This window comes from Rana temporaria, chromosome 6 (assembly GCF_905171775.1).
Source record: "Rana temporaria chromosome 6, aRanTem1.1, whole genome shotgun sequence".
NCBI lineage: Eukaryota > Metazoa > Chordata > Amphibia > Anura > Ranidae > Rana > Rana temporaria.
In genome coordinates, this window is record NC_053494.1 from 12,624,088 (window position 1) to 12,643,031 (window position 18,944).

An 18,944-nucleotide genomic window follows, 5' to 3' on the forward strand; every position below is an offset into this window, starting at 1 on the left:
ATAAAAGGGATCACTCGATCGATGCAGCCGCCACAGTGAAGCACGGGGAAGCCGTGTTTACATACAGCTCTCCCCGTTCTTCAGCTCCGGGGAGCGATCGCGGGCGGGGGGGGGTGGGTGGCTAGAAACGAATAGCCGCCCCCTCATCCCTGATCGCTCCCAGAGGCTTACCGACCGCCGCATGTACCGGGGGGGGGACCCCCGACCCACGTCTAGGCAGGGACGTATAGGCACGTCCCTTTGCCTGTACGTGCCATTCTGCCGACGTATATTTACATGCGGCGTTTGTTAAAGTGGTTAAAAAAGTGTTCCCCAGCGCTAAACCTTCCATCCAAAATCTAAATTGCTGCATTTGTAAATTTAAAAAGCCAATATAAAGGAAAAGTAGTGGTAAAAAAAAAGCACTTGTGGGTTTAAACAATTTATTTTTATATACAATTCTCCTTTAAGGGGGGGGGGGCGTGGCAGGGGGCGTGTCCTATGCCTGCATACTTTTGCTAATAGGTGTCCCTCATTCCCATCTCAGAAAGTTGGGAGGTGTGAAATAAATGGTGTTAGTGGGATAAAAAAAGCCCCATTGATGGTGTCAGTGGGATAAAATAAGCCCCATTATTGGTGTCGGTGGGATATAATAAGCCCCATTATTGGTGTCGGTGGGATAAAATAAGCCCTGTCATTGGTGTCTATGTAGGGAGAGGTTGTAGGAGGATCCCATTTTCCAGGAACTCAGGATTCTGCAGATGTTTTCCTGGTTACTTTCACTTTCAGTTTCCCGGCACAGACGGAGGAGGAGAGGTTTGTGGTCTTTGATGAAATAATCGGAATACGAGGATGAGAATAGCGCTGTCCTCCATGGACGGGATGACCGGCGTCCTCCTCCTGCTCCTCTATCATACATGTGAGTGATACATTGTAGAATATATTGTTGTCTTTGTGATTCCTCCAGCAGAGCAGCTCAGCCCCTCCCTGTCTCTTCTCTCTCTCCCCCTCCTCACTGCTCTTCGTTATTCTTCTCCTCTCCTCTTCATTCTTCTCTTCTCCTCTTTGTTATTCTTCTCTTCTCCTCTTCATTCTTCTCTTCTCCTCTTTGTTATTCTTCTCTTCTCCTCTTCTTCATTCTTCTCTTCTCCTCTTCTTCATTCTTCTCTTCTCCTCTTTGTTATTCTTCTCTTCTCCTCTTCTTCATTCTTCTCTTCTCCTCTTCTTCATTCTTCTCTCCTCCTCTTCATTCTTCTCTTCTCCTCTTTGTTATTCTTCTCTTCTCCTCTTCTTCATTCTTCTCTTCTCCTCTTTGTTATTCTTCTCTTCTCCTCTTTGTTATTCTTCTCTTCTCCTCTTTGTTATTCTTCTCTTCGCCTCTTTGTTATTCTTCTCTTCTTCATTCTTCTCTTCTCCTCTTCGTTCTTCTCTTCTCCTCTTTGTTATTCTTCTCTTCTCCTCTTCTTCATTCTTCTCCTCTTCTTCATTCTTCTCTTCTCCTCTTCTTCATTCTTCTCTTCTCCTCTTCTTCATTCTTCTCTTCTCCTCTTCGTTATTCTTCTCTTCTCCTCTTTGTCATTCTTCTCTTCTCCTCTTCTTCATTCTTCTCTTCTCCATTCTTCTCTTCTCCTCTTCTTCATTCTTCTCTTCTTCTTCATTCTTCTCTTACCTCTTCGTTATTCTTCTCTTCTCCTCTTCATTCTTCTCTTCTCCTCTTCTTCATTCTTCTCTTCTCCTCTTCTTCATTCTTCTCTTCTCCATTCTTCTCTTCTCCTCTTCATTATTCTTCTCTTCTCCTCTTCATTATTCTTCTCTTCTCCTCTTCTCCTCTTTGTTATTCTTCTCTTCTCCTCTTCTTCATTCCTCTCTTCTCCTCTTTGTTATTCTTCTCTTCTCCTCTTCGTTATTCTTCTCTTCTCCTCTTCTTTATTCTTCTCTTCTCCTCTTCTTTATTCTTCTCTTCTCCTCTTCTTCATTCCTCTCTTCTCCTCTTCGTTATTCTTCTCTTCTCCTCTTCTTCATTCTTCTCTTCTCCTCTTCTTCATTCTTCTCTTCTCCTCTTCTTCATTCTTCTCTTCTCCTCTTCTTCATTCTTCTCTTCTCCTCTTCTTCATTCTTCTCTTCTCCTCTTCTTCATTCTTCTCTTCTCCTCTTCTTCATTCTTCTCTTCTCCTCTGCGGGTGACTCTACAATCCTATTGATTTCAGGTGGTTGGAATAACCCTCTAGAATCTACAGAGCCTGGAGTATGAAGTCTCCGCCGCGCCCCGTCCTTCTTCTCCATTCTTTTGTGTATGATCAGATTCATCCTCGCTCAACCCGAGCTGGAATAGATAATAGAGTCATTGTCCCGTGTCATTCAACCCCCAACGTCAGGTATGGAGGACACCGGTGGACTGAATATCCCCACCCCCCCTCCAGTTCATAGACTTTCCCGGGGACTCCGGCACACAAATCTCTGCCTGGTGTCACTCCTCCGGCAACAGTCCGTTATGTAAACACAGGGATTGCAGGGCAATTGTGCCAGTAGCTGAGATGTGATCTGTACAAGTATATAATTGTAGCTATAGTTTATAGGGGTTGTAAACCCTCCTGTTTTTTTTTTGTTTTTGCTGTCACAATGTAGAGTATACGATTTCCTATCATCTGTGCCCAGTCTTGCCACACAGAGTTAATCCAGCGCTGAGCTGGGTCCGTCTTCTAATCTGATGACATCATGGGTCCGTCTTCTGATCCGATGACCTCATGGGTCCGTCTTCTGATCCGATGACATCATGGGTCCGTCTTCTAATCCGATGACCTCATGGGTCCGTCTTCTGATCCGATGACATCATGGGTCCGTCTTCTAATCCGATGACATCATGGGTCCGTCTTCTGATCCGATGACATCATGGGTCCGTCTTCTGATCCAATGACATCATGGGTCTGTCTTCTAATCCGATGACATCATGGGTCCATCTTCTAATCTGATGACATCATGGGTCCGTCTTCTGATCCGATGACCTCATGGGTCCGTCTTCTGATCCGATGACATCATGGGTCCGTCTTCTAATCCGATGACCTCATGGGTCCGTCTTCTGATCCGATGACATCATGGGTCCGTCTTCTAATCCGATGACATCATGGGTCCGTCTTCTGATCCGATGACATCATGGGTCCGTCTTCTGATCCAATGACATCATGGGTCTGTCTTCTAATCCGATGACATCATGGGTCCATCTTCTGATCCGATGACATCATGGGTCCGTCTTCTGATCCGATGACATCATGGGTCCGTCTTCTGATCCGATGACATCATGGGTCCGTCTTCTGATCCGATGACATCATGGGTCCGTCTTCTGATCCGATGACATCATGGGTCCGTCTTCTGATCCGATGACATCATGGGTCCGTCTTCTGATCCGTGACATCATGGGTCGGTATTCTGATCTGATGACATCATGGGTCCGTCTTCTGATCTGATGACATCATGGGCCCGTCTTCTGATCTGATGACATCATGGGCCAGTCTTCTAATCCGATGACATCATGGGTCTGTCTTCTGATCTGATGACATCATGGGTCCGTCTTCTGATCTGATGACATCATGGGCCAGTCTTCTAATCCGATGACATCATGGGTCCGTCTTCTAATCCGATGACATCATGGGCCTGTCTTCTGATCTGATGACATCATGGGCCTGTCTTCTGATCTGATGACATCATGGGCCAGTCTTCTGATCCAATGACATCATGGGTGTGTCTTCTGATCTGATGACATCATGGGTCCGTCTTCTAATCCGATGACATCATGGGCCTGTCTTCTGATCTGATGACATCATGGGTCTGTCTTCTGATCCGATGACATCATGGGTCCGTCTTCTGATCCAATGACATCATGGGTCCGTCTTCTGATCCAATGACATCATGGGTCCGTCTTCTGATCCGATGACATCATGGGTCCGTCTTCTGATCCGATGACATCATGGGTCCGTCTTCTGATCCGATGACATCATGGGTCCGTCTTCTGATCTGATGACATCATGGGTCCGTCTTCTGATACAATGACATCATGGGCCCGTCTTCTGATCCGATGACATCATGGGCTCGTCTTCTGATCCGATGACATCATGGGCCCGTCTTCTTATCTGATGACATCATGGGCCCATCTTCTGATCCGATGACATCATGGGCCCGTCTTCTTATCTGATGACATCATGGGCCCATCTTCTGATCCGATGACATCATGGGTCCGTCCACTATTCAGGTGCCAGTGGGCACTTCTTCCTCCTGGAAAAAGTGACGCTCTTCTATTGTCACGGGAGCGCTGTATTACTCTGAGCCCAGGCTGTATAATGAGGTCACCCCATGGAGTGTGGGATTGAAGTAACGGGGTTGAATGACTCTGGCTGACCTTTAACCACTTGCCCTTCAGAGGTTTTACCCCCTTCCTGACCAGGCCATTTTTTGCAATACAACCCAAAGTCCCTCAGTCCCACTTTCCTCATAATTTTTGTCTGATCTATATAGTTTTGTATATAAAATGCACTTTTTATCTTTAAAAAAAAAAGTGTTTCCGAGTGCTAAACCTTTCATCCAAATTCTCAATTGCTGCCTTTGTACATTTTAAAAGCCAATATAAAGGAATAGTAGTGGTTAAAAAAAAGCTGTTATTGTGCCATCAAACGCAGCTACTGCAACCATCAATTGCTGCCAGTGTGCCCCATCAATTGCTGCCAGTGTGCCCATCAATTGCTGCCAGTGTTCCCCATCAATTGCTGCCAGTGTGCCCCATCAATTGCTGCCAGTGTGCCCCATCAATTGCTGCCAGTGTGCCCATCAATTGCCCATCAATTGCTGCTAGTGTGCCCATCAATTGCTGCCAGTGTGCCCCATCAATTGCTGCCAGTGTGTGCCCCATCAATTGCTGCCAGTGTGTGCCCCATCAATTGCTGCCAGTGTGTGCCCCATCAATTGCTGCCAGTGTGTGCCCCATCAATTGCTGCCAGTGTGCCCCATCAATTGCTGCCAGTGTGTGCCCCATCAATTGCTGCCAGTGTGCCCATCAATTGCTGCCAGTGTGCCCATCAATTGCTGCCAGTGTGCCCCATCAATTGCTGCCAGTGTGCCCCATCAATTGCTGCCAGTGTGTGCCCCATCAATTGCTGCCAGTGTGCCCCATCAATTGCTGCCAGTGTGCCCATCAATTGTTGCCAGTGTGTGCCCCATCAATTGTTGCCAGTGTGTGCCCCATCACAGTGCCTGTCGCTTCAGCCAATCAGGTGACAGGTAACCAGACCCGGTTCACCTTATTGGCAGTGTAAGGGAAGCAATTTATTCGCTTCTCTAACACAACGCTGTGTAAACAGCGGACGCACAGCATTGCGCCCGCTGTTTACCGATTTGGAAGCCCAGATGCCCAGCGCTCGACAAGAGGCTTGACACCTGAATAGGGGGCGGCAGCGGCGACAATAGATAGATTTATGCAATGCATGAATCTGTCTATTGATGAGAGAGCGGTGCAGGAGAGAGGGGGCGGCGCTTCTGCGCCCTCTATGGACGCACCGCCACTGCTTTGTACAGTAAATGTTTATGGGGAACTGTGTTAAATGCTTTTGCAGAATCCAGATACTTGTAATGTGATTATCTGTGTGACCTCATAGTGAGTTTGCAGAGTTACACATTAGGCTGTCTTTACATATTCCTGGTAGGTTCCTGCCAAGTGCTGTACTGCTCTTTGCCTAAATGTCTAAAGCTCTCACTATTCCAAAGAACAGGAAGCTTTAGTATAAGTGAGGCAGGAAATAACAGAAAGAGTTAAGTATTCTGAACAGAGGTGGGGGCCCCAGCCAGCACATTCCTGGCAGATCCACATCTCTATCCTGGTTGCTTCACAACTGTTTTTCCCCTCACTGGAACCAGCACAGGCACTCCCATTCACACAGGGAATAGTGCAGAGAAAACTGAAAAGAGACTTGGAACTCGCAGCAAACAATCACGACCCCATTTACACAAAATATATGCATAACCACTTGCCTACCGGGCACTTTCACCCCCTTCCTGCCCAGGCCAATTTTCAGCTTTCAGCGCTGTTGCACTTTGAATGACAATTGCGCAGTCATACAACACTGTACACATGTGACATTTTCATAATTGTTTTCACACAAATAGAGCTTTCTGTTGGTGGTATTTAAAGGGGTTGTAAACCATCGTGTTTTTTTTCACCTTAATTAACCACTTAAAGCGGGAGTTTACCCATTTATGAAATTTTTTTTTTTCTCCCCTTAGATTCCTGCTCGTTCGGTCTAGGGGAATCGGCTATTTGTATTAAAATATGAGCAGTACTTACCCGTTTTCGAGATGCATCTTCTTCCGTCGCTTCCGGGTATGGGTCTTCGGGAGCGGGCGTTCCTTCTTGATTGACAGTCTTCCGAGAGGCTTCCGACGGTCGCATCCATCGCGTCACTCGTAGCCGAAAGAAGCCGAACGTCGGTGCGGCTCTATACTGCGCCTGCGCACCGACGTTCGGCTTCTTTCGTAAAATCGTGACGCGATGGATGCGACCGTCGGAAGCCTCTCGGAAGACTGTCAATCAAGAAGGAACGCCCATTCCCGAAGCCCATACCCGGAAGCGACGGAGAAGATGCATCTCGTAAACGGGTAAGTACTGCACATATTTTAAAACAAATAGCCGATTCCCCTAGAGGAAACGAGCATGAATCTAAGGGGGAAAATGTGTTCTCTATGGGTGAACCCCCGCTTTAAGGACCACCTCCTGCACATATAGGTCGGCAGAATGGCACGGCTGAGCACAAGCACGTACAGGTACGTCCTCTTTAAGTGCCCAGCCGTGCCCGCGACCCGGTCCAAAGCTCTATGACCGCAGGACCCGATCGCCGCCGGAGTCCCGCAATCGCTCCCCGGAGCTGAAGAACAGGGAGAGCCGTGTGTAAACACAGCTTCCCCGTTCTTCACTGTGGCGCCGTCATTGATCGTGTGTTCCCTTATATAGGGAACCACAATCAATGACGTCACACCTACAGCCACACCCCCTACAGTTAGAAACAGAGATGAGGTCACACATAACCCCTTCAGCGCCCCCTTGTGGTTAACTCCCAAACTGCAATTGCCATTTTCACAGTAAACAATGCATTTTTAATGCATTTTTTGCTGTAAAAATGACAATGGTCCCAAAAAGGTGTCAAAATTGTCCGAAGTGTCCGCCATAATGTCGCAGTCATGAAAACAAAATCGCTGATTGCCGCTATTAGTATTAAAAAATAAAAATTAATAAACTATCCCCTATTTTGTAAACGCTATAAATTTTGCGCAAACCAACCGATAAACGCTTATTGCGATTTTTTTTTTTTTTACCAAAAATAGGTAAAAGAATACGTATGGGCCTAAACTGAGGAAAACAATTTTTTTTTATATATATTTTTGGGGGATATTTATTATAGTAAAAAGTAAAAAATATTGCAACGTCAGCGTCTGTTCAGAGGGTGAAGTGCAGCCTGGCCGGTCCGGTCCCAAAAAGGGGTGGCTTCCTTGAGGATAGCGAATCCCTAGCCTGTCCCCGCTTGTCAGGAACCTTTCCCTGCCACTAGTCACTTTCTCTAACAGATAGTGGTCTCTACTCACTTCGCAAATGCCTGTTATAGAACCTGTTGACCCAAGATGGCCGCCAGTGGTCGCATGGATGCAGCGTAGCCAACCGGTAACACTGCTTTATGACCCTGGAAACCACAAAGAAACCAGGTTTCCATTAACTTCCTCTCCAGGCTGTGGTACCCCTCAGAGGACCACCTGCAGTGGAGAAAACTGACTGTACCTGCCTACGCATTTACATCTGACTACCCATAGAGCAGAAGTGGAGCAGACATGGACCTGTCATCTGCCCACTCCACTCTGCTCAGCAGGGGATCAGCGAAAGGATCCCCCGACCCAGCTGAGAAAGCGGGATCTGCCCCGGGTGAAAAGGGCCTTACCATATAGCTCCTTGTTGACTGACGCCTCAGGATCTATGCACTGATAAAGCTGGACATTCTCCCATGTAATCGCTTTTTATAAACCTCCTATGTGATCCTACAATACATTTTTACACGCAGAATGTTGTACAAAGTATTGAATGTTTTGAAAAATGTTTAACCGCTTCGGGAACCAGCCGCCGCAGTTATACTGTGGCAGGCTGGCCCCCCTGCGCAAGCCGTCGTAGCTGTACGTCGGCTCTTTAAGACTTGCCCGAAGCGTGTCCCCAGACCCAATGCGAGTGCCCGGCGGTTGCGATGACCGCCGAGCACCCACGATTGCAAATTACAGAACGAGAACAGGGGTGTTCTCAGGGGCGAGGAGACTGATCGTGTGTTCATACAATGTATGAACACCGATCAATCTCTTCCCCTAGTCAGTCCCCTCCCCCCTACAGTTAGAACACACATTAGGGAACACAGTTAACCCCTTCATCACCCCTTAGTGTTAACCTCTTCCCTGCCAGTGTCATTTATACAGTAATCAGTGCATTTTTATAGCACTAATCGCTGTATAATTGTCCCAAAAATGTGTCAAAAGTGTCCGATTTGTCCGCCACAATATCGCAAATCGCCGCCATTACTAGTAAAAAAAAATGATAATAATAAAAATGCTATAACTCTATCCCCTATTTTGTAGATGTTATAACTTTTGCGCAAACCAAATCAATATACGCTTATTGCGATTGTTATTACCGAAAATATGTAGAAGACTACATATTGGCCTAAACTGAGAACAAAAAATTGCTTTTTAAAAAAAAAAATTGGGGATATTTATTATACAAAATATTGTGGGTTTTTTTCAAAAATGTCGCCAATTTTTTGTTTATAACGCGAAAAAAAAAAAATCGCAGAGATGATCAAATACCACCAAAAGAAAGCTCTATTTGTGGGAAAAAAAGGACGTCAATTTTGTTTGGGTACAACGTCGGACGACCGCGCAATTGTCTGTTAAAGTGATGCAGTGCCGTATCGCGAAAAATGGCCCAGTCATTGGGCAGCCAATTCTTACGGGGCTAAAGTAGTTAAAAAAAAAATTATTTATAAAAAAAGAATATTCATTATCAAAATCATGCATATTTGCCTGACTGATAGCATTCTTAAATATTTGTTTTGTCCTAACCACAAGTAATATATAAAAAAATAATATATATATATATATATATATATATATATATATATATATATATATATATATATATATATATATATATAAAAACTGTATTTCTTAAAATGTTAATTTAATACATCTTTTTTTTTTTTTCAGGTTTGGGACTGGATGTGACTGCCCCCCCTTCTCAAACAGCTTTATTTAAATCTCGTGTTGTTTTACCGTGTACTTTCCGTGTGAATGCCCCTCCTATAAACCCGCAGTTCCTGGCGATAATCTGGTCCTTTGAAACAAAAGAGCTGCTGAGATTTGACAATAAAGAGAAAGTGGTCAGTGACGACGGGGTGTCTTTGGATGAGCAAGCGGCCAGACAAGGAAATGCATCGCTGACCATTTACAATGTGGCTATCGCCAACCACGGAACCTATAAGTGTTTAGTCATCTACAGTCCAGACAGGACGTCCAGGGACATTCGGCTCAATGTTCAGGGTAAGGAACAAAGCATCTTTTACCTGCTTCAAACACTTCACATAATAGAAGAAAGAGTATTTTTTTTTTATTATCAACATTTTTATTTTATTTTTTAATTCAACATATCACATCATTATTATATAACCTTACATTCCATAGTGTCACAGAGGAAAATACATGAATACAAACATTGCAGTATATTCTATTCAAAAAACTAGCATGTATAACCCCCTACCTAAAATTAGTTAGAAATAGAAAAGCAGAAAAACTGTGTAGAAAACTAAAGAAGAAGAAGAAGAAGAAGAAGAAGAAGAAGAAGAAGAAGAAGAAGAAGAAGAAGAAGAAGAAGAAGAAGAAGAAGAAGAAGAAAAAAAGAGATGGAAAGAAAAAGAAAAGGAGGGAGAGAAAAAGAAAAAAAAAATAAGGAAACCCCCCAATGTAATAGGGGAGGAAATTCCCTCCCGTTCAATTTAGTGTGAAATAGAAACTGGTGCTGGATTCACTCCTAATTAGCAAAGGTATTGCAGAAATTTTCAATATCGAAAAACTTCTGAACATACCTGTCAGGTGAAACCTGGAGTACAGGATGAAAGCTGTGTGCAGACTGTTCACATCCCTTTCTCTGCCCGTGTAGTGATTACACTACATGAGCAGAGCCAGCAGAGTTAACCTCCTTTTCCCTCCCGCACTTAGCTGAGTTCACATGTTCGCTATCTGCCTAATGTTTCCCACCAACTTTCAGATGCGATTGTAAGGAGATAATCACCGTTATTCACATAACATAATTTTTACTGTAACGGATGGTTGCTACTAGTTATTATCATCCACCATGTCACCCTCCTGACCCAGGGGTCAAGTCCTGGGGGAAAAAGTGTGGGAACTCCCACCCAAGATCCACTCCCCCCACCCAAAAAAAATAAAATAAAATGATATCCCCATAGGCATAATTACAAAAATCGCAAGTTCTTTCTAAATCCCGTGATAACTCGCGGCAAACCTCCGCAATGTCTCCTGGGAACAATGACAAAAGCTCCCAGGAGACATTGCGGCATCGAGGAAGTGACGGAATACCCGCACACTACCCTATGAATCCATGTACAGGAAGCGCCCAGTAACATAAAGGATTACTAAGGTTCACCTGCCCCTGACAGTGACTCGAGCTGGGCATCGCCGCTTAGTGAAGGATTGGCTCGGGCGGCTCGGCTGCTCTAGTCCTGCAAAGGGAACTGCGTTCCTGCTGTGAAAAAAGTGCAGGGACTCCGTTCCCACGCGTTCCCGCAGGACTTGAGCCCTGCTGCTGCCAGACCTCTATATTATCACTCTCAGAGACAATGAACAGTCATTTGTCTTTGTTTTGTTTATTTGGGGGATATAACTTGGTTGGGGAAAAGGGGTATGGGATGCCTATAGAACTGTTCACTTTGCCATCATTGTTTAACCACTTAAGGACCGCCTAACGTGGCAGAATGGCATGGCTGGGCTCTTAAAGGCGTCGTACCTGTACATGCCTGTGCCCAGCCGTGCCATTCTGCCGACTTATATCGGTACGAAGCTCCGTGACCACGCACGCGGGACCCGATCGCTGCCGGTGTCCCTCGATCGGTCACAGGAGCTGAAGAACAGGGAGAGGTGAGTGTAAACACACCTTCCCCGTTCTTCTCTGTGGCAATGCCACTGATCGTCTGTTCCCTGTTATAGGGAACGACGATCAGTGATGTCACACATCCAGCCACGCCCCCCTACAGTAAGAATCACACCCTTAGGGCACACTTAACCCCTTAGCGCCCCTAGTGGTTAACCCCTTCACTGCCAGTTTCATTTTCACAGTAATCAGTGCATTTTTATAGCACTTTTCGCTGTGAAACTGATAATGGCCCAAAAATGTGTCAAACCTGTCCGATGTGTCCGCCATAATGTCGCAGTCACGAAAAAAAATCGCTGATCACCGCCATTACTAGTGAAAAAAAATTATTAATAAAAATGCCATAAAACTACCCCCTATTTTGTAGACGCTATAACTTTTGCGCAAACCAATCAATAAACGCTAAAGTAAAAAATATTGCTTTTTTTTTTTCAAAATTGTCGCTCTATTTTTGTTTATAACTCAAAAAAAAAATCCGCAAAGGTGATCAAATACCACCAAAAGAAAGCTCTATTTGTGGGGGAAAAAAAGACGTTAATTTTGTTTGGGAGCCACGTCGCACAACTGTCATTCAAAGCTGAAAGCTGAAAATTGGCCTGGGCAGGAAGGGGGTTTAAGTGCCCAGTAAGCAAGTGGTTAAAGTTCATGTATGTGTAAAGGCAGGCATCCCAATACTTTTAAATATATAGTATATACATATAATATATATTTATATACAGTATATACAGTATCTATCCATATATGTATGTGTATATATATATATATATATATATATATATATACCGTATTTATCGCGGTATAACGCGCTCCCGCGTATACCGCGCACCCCTAAAGTTGCCCGAATCCTGTGGAAAAAAAGTTTTTTTTGTACTTACAGTTTTGGTGTCTTGCGCGGCGTCCATCGGCGGCCTCGTCGGGTCCGGCGTCCGTCTGCGGCTTCGGGTGTCCTCTTCGTCGGGTCCGGCAACCTTCTGCGGCGTCCTACCCGCTCGTTTCCCGCGCCGAGTTTGAATACTGCGCCGACATATACCGAGGGCGCAGTACACTCGTGTATCGTCGGGCAGGCTCGGCAACTCTCGCGCTGACGTCCTGTACGATCACGACGTCGGCGCGAGAGGCGCCGAGACTCCCCGACGATACACGAGTGTACTGCGCTCGGTATATGCCGGCGCAGTATTCAAACTCGTGGCGGGAAAGCGGAATATCGGCGTATACCGCGCACCCACGATTTTGCCCTGATTTTCAGGGCAAAATAGTGCGCGGTATACGCCGATAAATACGGTATATATATATATATACACACACAATTTATTTATTTATAATTCACCACTTGGAAAAAATTTGTTATACCTTACTTATATTCTTTAATCTTTTTTGTCTTATAGCTACTCCGATGGTCAAGATACACAAAATGGGTCTTCATAAGTATGAGAAAAACCAGGTTGATTGTTCCATTACAGGTTTCTTCCCTAAGGAGTCTCTAATAGTCACCTGGCTGCGGAATGATATTAAGATCCAGGGTGGATCAAACATGGGGTTATTACAGATAGGTGCTGATGGGACCTTCAGAGTCAACAGCTCTATAATCCTCACCCCAGATCAGATCAAGGATCGTCCATCCATTATCTGTCAGGTGGAGCATGTGTCACTGCAAAAGCCAATCCAAGATGGATTCTTGGTGACGTATAAAGGTATGAGTAAGCTTGTGGACTACCTGTTGTACCTGCACCTTCTGGGGAAGGTAACGTGCTTGTGTTACTTGCTTCTGCTGTTGGTACCTACCTTCTGCCTCCTCTCTGGACTTCCCATTCACCTGCCCCTTACACCCTTCTCCCTCCAGCTACTATGGGCCAGATTCACGTAGAACTGCGGCGGTGTAACGTATCGTAGATACGTTACACCGCCGCAAGTTTTCATCGCAAGTGCCTGATCCACAGAGCACTTGCAATGAAAACCTCCGCTGGCGGCCTCCGGCGCAAGGCGGGCCAATTTAAATGGGCGTGCGCCATTTAAATTAGGCGCGCTCCCGCGCCGGACCTACTGCGCATGCTCCGTTTCCTAACTCCCGCCGTGCTTTGCGCGAAGTGACGTCATTTTTTCGAACGGCGTCGTGCGTCGCGTACTTCCGTATTCCCAGACGTCTTACGCAAACGACGTTGATTTTTTAATTTCGACGCGGGAACGACGCCTATACTTTAGACAGCAATACGATTGCTGCGTAAAGTTAGGGCAGGAAAAATAACGACTAACTATGCGACGGGAAACTAGACTACCGACGACGTAGCGAACGTGAAAAACCGTCGTGGATCGCCGTAACTCCTAATTTGCATACCAGACGCTAGTTTACGACGCAAAATCCCCCCAGCGGCAGCCGCGATACTGCATCCTAAGATCCGACAGTGGAAAACAATTACACCTGTCGGATCTTCTGCCTATCTATGCGTAACTCATTCTCTAAATCAGTCGCATAGTTAGAAACAGAGATACGACGGCGTATCAGGAGAAACGGCGTCGTATCTCTTCTGTGAATCTGGCCCCTAGTCACTCCAGAACACAGTAGTGATGTAGCGGATGCAACTACTATTGGTGGGCCAGGTATCCGACACACCCTGAAGCTAGGGTGACCACATTTCCAAACTACCATTCAGGGACACCCTCCCTTCCCAAAAAAATCAGCTTGTGCTGTAACGAATCACAGCACAGTGATTGGACACAAGAGGCGGGATTTATGATTTCTCCAATCACAAGCAGGGGGCGGGGATTGTGCTCCTCCAGACATTCCCGGCCAGGACAAGTACTGTCGGTGAGTAAAGCGGTGATGTGGCGGCCATTTTTGGGGGCATTCAGATTGGCCCGGGGGGGTGGCTGTGTCAGTTTCATTCCGGGACACAGTATTGTCCTGGAATGAAGGTGCCCGGGACAGTCCTGCAAAATGCGGGACTGTCCCGGGCAATCCGGGACACGTGGTCACCCTACCTGAAGCAGGGCTTCTTTTCTCAAACAATAGGTGCTGGAACTCAACCACGACTCCCCCAACCCCTCCCCCTACACACACCCTCCAAATCCCATCATATAGTGGGTGTGGTCAGATTTTACAAACAGTAGGAGGGTCTTAACCACTTAAAGGGGAGTTCCAGCCTTTTTTTTATGTTTATTAAAAGTCAGCATCTACAAAAATTTTAGCTGCTGGCTTTTAATAAACATACACTTACCTGTTCCACGGTCCAGCGCCGCGCCGCTGGGAGCTTCGTTCCGGTCCCCCCTTCACCGCCGGTGCCTCCACTGCAACTGTGGGCACCCGGCCGTGACAGCTTTCGGCTTCACGGCTGGGCACTCACTGCGCATGTGCAAACGGCGCAGCGCTCCCTGACTGGACAGGCGATCGCCTGGGACCTGTCACATGTCCCAGGCGATCGCCTACAGGAAAGGGCCGCTAAAAGGCGATATGGCGTATCGCCTTGGTGGTCCCTGGGTGGAAGGAGGAAGTGGGACAGGAAGTCCCACTCCTCCTGAAGCCCCCCCTCAAGAAAATTACATGCCAAATGTGGCATGAAAGGGGGCGAGGAGTGGATTAAGCGAAAGTTCCATTTTTGGGTGGAATTCCGCTTTATGGACCACCGCACGCCTATATACGTCGACAGAATGGCACGGCTGGGCACATGGACGTATATATACATCCTCTTTAAAAGCGCTTGCGACCCGGTCTAAAGCTCCGTGACCGCGCCCGCGGGACCCGATCACCGCCGGTTTCCCGCGATCGGTCACAGGAGCGAAAGAACGGGGAGAGGTGAGTGTAAACAAACCTTCCCCGTTCTTCTCTGTGGCAGTGTCACTGATCGTCTGTTCCCTCTTATTTTGTATTCTGTTCTGTTATACTCTATTATATTCTAGTCTTTTATTTTCTATTCTATTGTTTTCTATTCTATTTTATTATTTTCGGAAATTCAAATTCGATATGAAAACTTTCATCCAAAATTTTGTTTCGTTATGTCGGATTTGTTTAAATTTATTACTATTGTAATTCGGAAAAACTCGGATACATTCGAATTTCTGAATAACAAAAATTTGCCCTAAATTTAAATTCGGAACAAAGCAAACCGCACATGTCTAGTTATGACAATTTTGGATTTCTGGCAGGATTAAGAGGTATTTTTTCAGTACTGTTCAGTATGTTTAGATGAAAACAAATGCAGGGCTGGTAAGCTTCAATATATATTCATTTCCCTTTGGGGTTGAAGGGGGTTAGATATTGTTTATATTAGCTGGATTCAAGTAGCCCGCCACATCTTTGCGGCGGCGTAGCGTATCGTATTTACACTACGCCGCCGTAAGTTGGCTAGGCAAGTACTGTATTCACAAAGTACTTGCCTGCTAAGTTACGGCAGCGCAGCGTAAATGCGGCGGGCGTAAGCGCGCCTAATTCAAATTAGGCTGAGGGTGCGTGTTTTATGTTAATGGAGGGTGACCTGACGTGATCGTCCGTGTACATATCCCAGTGTGCATTGTGGCAAAGTACGCCGCAAGGACGTATTGGTTTCGACGTGGATGTAAATTACGTCCAGCCCTATTCACGGACGACTTACGCAAACGACGTAAAATTTTCAAATTTCGACGCGGGAACGACGGCCATACTTAACATTACTAGTCCAGCTATTTGATGGAATAACTTTACGCCTGAAAATGCCTTACGTAAACGGCGTATCTTTACTGCGACGGGCGGACGTACGTTCGTGAATCGGCGTATCTAGTGATTTACTAATTCTACGCCGAACGCAATGGAAGCGCCTAAATATTGCACCCTAAGATAGGACGGCGCAGGCCGTCGTATCTTAGATAGGTTTAAGTGTATCTCAGTTTGAGAATACACTTAAACTTAGGTCGGCGCAGATTCCGAGTTAGGTCGGCGTATCTACTGATACGCCGGCCTAACTCTTACTGAATCTAGCTATATGTCTTACCTTGTAGATCATTTTATCTTACTGAGCAAATATGCTGATTGCACTATTCATACAGGCAGTCACTAGAGGAAGACTCTAACCCAGGGGTCTCCATACTTTTCAAGCTAAGGGCCAGTTTACTGTCTCTCAGACTTAAGGGGGGCCGGATTCTGACCAGTGGAGGTAGAAAATTACCATCAGGGCCGAGCATCAGTGAGAATAAACATGGCCTCAGTGCTGGTGAGTAGTAGGAGGAGGAATAGTGCTCCATCATTGCTATAATGGAATAAATAGTGCCCCATTGTTGGTGTCATTGGGAGGAATAGTGCCTCATATCGTTGGGAGCAATACTGCCCCAAGGGCCAGATGAAGGCTAGCAAAGGGCCACATCTGGCCCTCGGGCCGCAGTTTGGAGACCCCTGCTCTAACCTATGAAATATCTTCATAAAAATATGGAGCTGCAATCATATCCAATATAAAAGTTCATCACTTTCAGGTAAACTGTACAATAATATGAAATGTGTTCTCAATTACATTTTTCTTTATATTTGTTTTTTAGTGGCCCCAAAAGTGCAACTCACTTCTTCAAGCACAGAGGATGGCAATGAGTATCTCTACGTATGTGAGGCACGAGGATTCTCCCCGGAGCCGCTGTCCATAAATTGGTTGGTGGATGGGAAAATGGCGAATCTGTCCAGGGGAAGCGAGGACGGTCTTTTTAATAAGGAAATCTATTATCGGGTTAATATTAAGGAAGGCAATGTATCAGAACGGATCTCCTGTAATATCCAACATGAGGCCTTAAACAGTCCGGTCACCAAGACCCTGGAGGTCCAAGGATACAGTAAGTCAATTAATGATATTTATAGATTATTATTGATTGACTGTAGGCAATAATCTGTAGATCAGGGGTGTCAAACTCAATTTAATCGTGGGCCGCATCAGCTGATGCTGTAACGGTAATCCCAATACGAAAGGGGTTAATGCCGTTTAGGATATTCCTTTTCCGAACACAAGCTACCGACACTCCAGTCAGGCGAACGAGACCCATAAGAATAATTCTCCCCCAGATACGAGACGACGCTCTGTATGAAGTTCAAGCAGGAATGACAATCTTTATTGAGAAAGCAGGCTCTTATATACACCAAAAGAATACTTGCAGTAACCAAATGAACAATGACCCAACTCCACCCACAACATCACACAATGGTTACATAACGAGCCCCCAATATACATTATTCTGAGTGTCGTTACATCCCTTAGCAGACAACAGGTGAGTTCATCAACTAATCCCTTTACAGCTTAAATGACTAATATGCATGACCTTTATGTTTCCCAGACTGGCTGTCTGCTAACTTACAATACACATTATCATAAATACACCTTCACACAATTACAGGGTCAATTAGCACAAGCCACAATTAGATGCAGAGCAGCCACACCAGAATGGGTCACTCTTCTAATATGGCATATATCCTGGGAGATATTGGCCCAGATTCAAGAAGCACTTGCGCCCGCGCAACCATAGGTTGCGCGGCGCAAGTGCTTACTTGCTCCGGTGTAACGAGTGCCCCTGATTCAGGAACCTCGTTACACCGACTGCAGCCTAAGATATGACAGGCATAAGCCTCCTTATGCCTTCATATCTTTGGCTGCATTCTTACGTTGGCCGCTAGGGGGCACGGCCATTGTGATCTGTGTATAGTATGCAAATTGCATACTAACACCGATTCACAAAAGTTGCGCGGGCCCTGCGCACGCAAGGTACGGAGTTTCCGTACGGCGACTTTAGCATAAGGCTGCTCCTACTCATAGTAGGCGCAGCCAATGCTAAAGTATAGCCACCCTTCCCGCTCGTGAAATTTGAATTTCACGTCGTTTACGTAAGTGATTCGTGAATGGCGCTGGACGCCATTCACGTTCACTTAGAAGCAAATGACGTCCTTGCGACGTCATTTGCCGCAATGCACGTCGGGAAAGTTTCCCGACGGAGCATGCGCTGTTCGCTCGGCGCGGGAGCGCGCCTAATTTAAATGATTCCCGCCCCCGGCGGGATCATTTACATTAGGCGCCCTTACACGGGGCAAATTAGCATAGCGCCCGCGCAATTTACGGAGCTACTGCTCCGTGAATCGCGGGCAAATCGAAATATTTGCGTGGGCGCAGAGCAAAAATCGTTGCCCTTTGCCCACGCAAATATTGCGCGGTTCTACCTGAATCTGGGCCATTGTGGATAAGCATTACAGACCCATTTTAAAGCAATCCAAGACATATTCTGAATGTCCATTATTTTCTGGCTCATACTTTCTAAGGCCTCGTACACACGATAGGTTAACCAGAGGACAACGGTCTGAAGGACCGTTTTCAGCGGTCAAAACCGATCGTGTGTGGGCCCCATAGCCATAGGTTAAAAAAAAGCCAACTTGCTTTGGATTATGGATTCCTAACCGATAGGTCAAAACCAATCGTTAGTAGGCACAACCATCGGTTAAAAATCCACGCATGCTCAGAATCAAGTCGACGCATGCTTGGAAGCATTGAACTTCATTTTTTTCAGCACATCGTTGTGTTTTATGTCACCGCGTTCTGACACGATCGGTTATTTAACCGATGGTGTGTAGGCGCGACGGACCATCAGTCAGCTTCATCGGTTAACCTATGACAACGGTCCTTCAGACCTTTGTCCTCTGGTTAACCTATCGTGTGTACGAGGCTTTAGAGCTTCTGGGTTCCACGGGCCCTCCCGTTACAGATGCTTTGCCTGAATGGGCAAAAAAAAAAATTCACAGACGTACTCCAAA

The 18,944-nt window shown here is 46.0% G+C and overlaps 1 protein-coding gene across 1 annotated transcript in view; it reads left to right on the forward strand.

Moving 5' to 3' along the window:
* The first annotated feature begins 698 nt into the window (after positions 1-698).
* LOC120943115 overlaps positions 699-18,944 on the forward strand; it is a 46,543-nt gene continuing 28,297 nt past the window's right edge. Inside the window, exons 1-4 of the mRNA XM_040356236.1 lie at positions 699-898; positions 9,250-9,582; positions 12,592-12,897; positions 16,703-16,987. Of these exons, the coding sequence (XP_040212170.1) occupies positions 832-898; positions 9,250-9,582; positions 12,592-12,897; positions 16,703-16,987 (991 nt within the window). The 5' untranslated portion in view covers positions 699-831. The remainder of the gene's footprint in view (positions 899-9,249; positions 9,583-12,591; positions 12,898-16,702; positions 16,988-18,944) is intronic.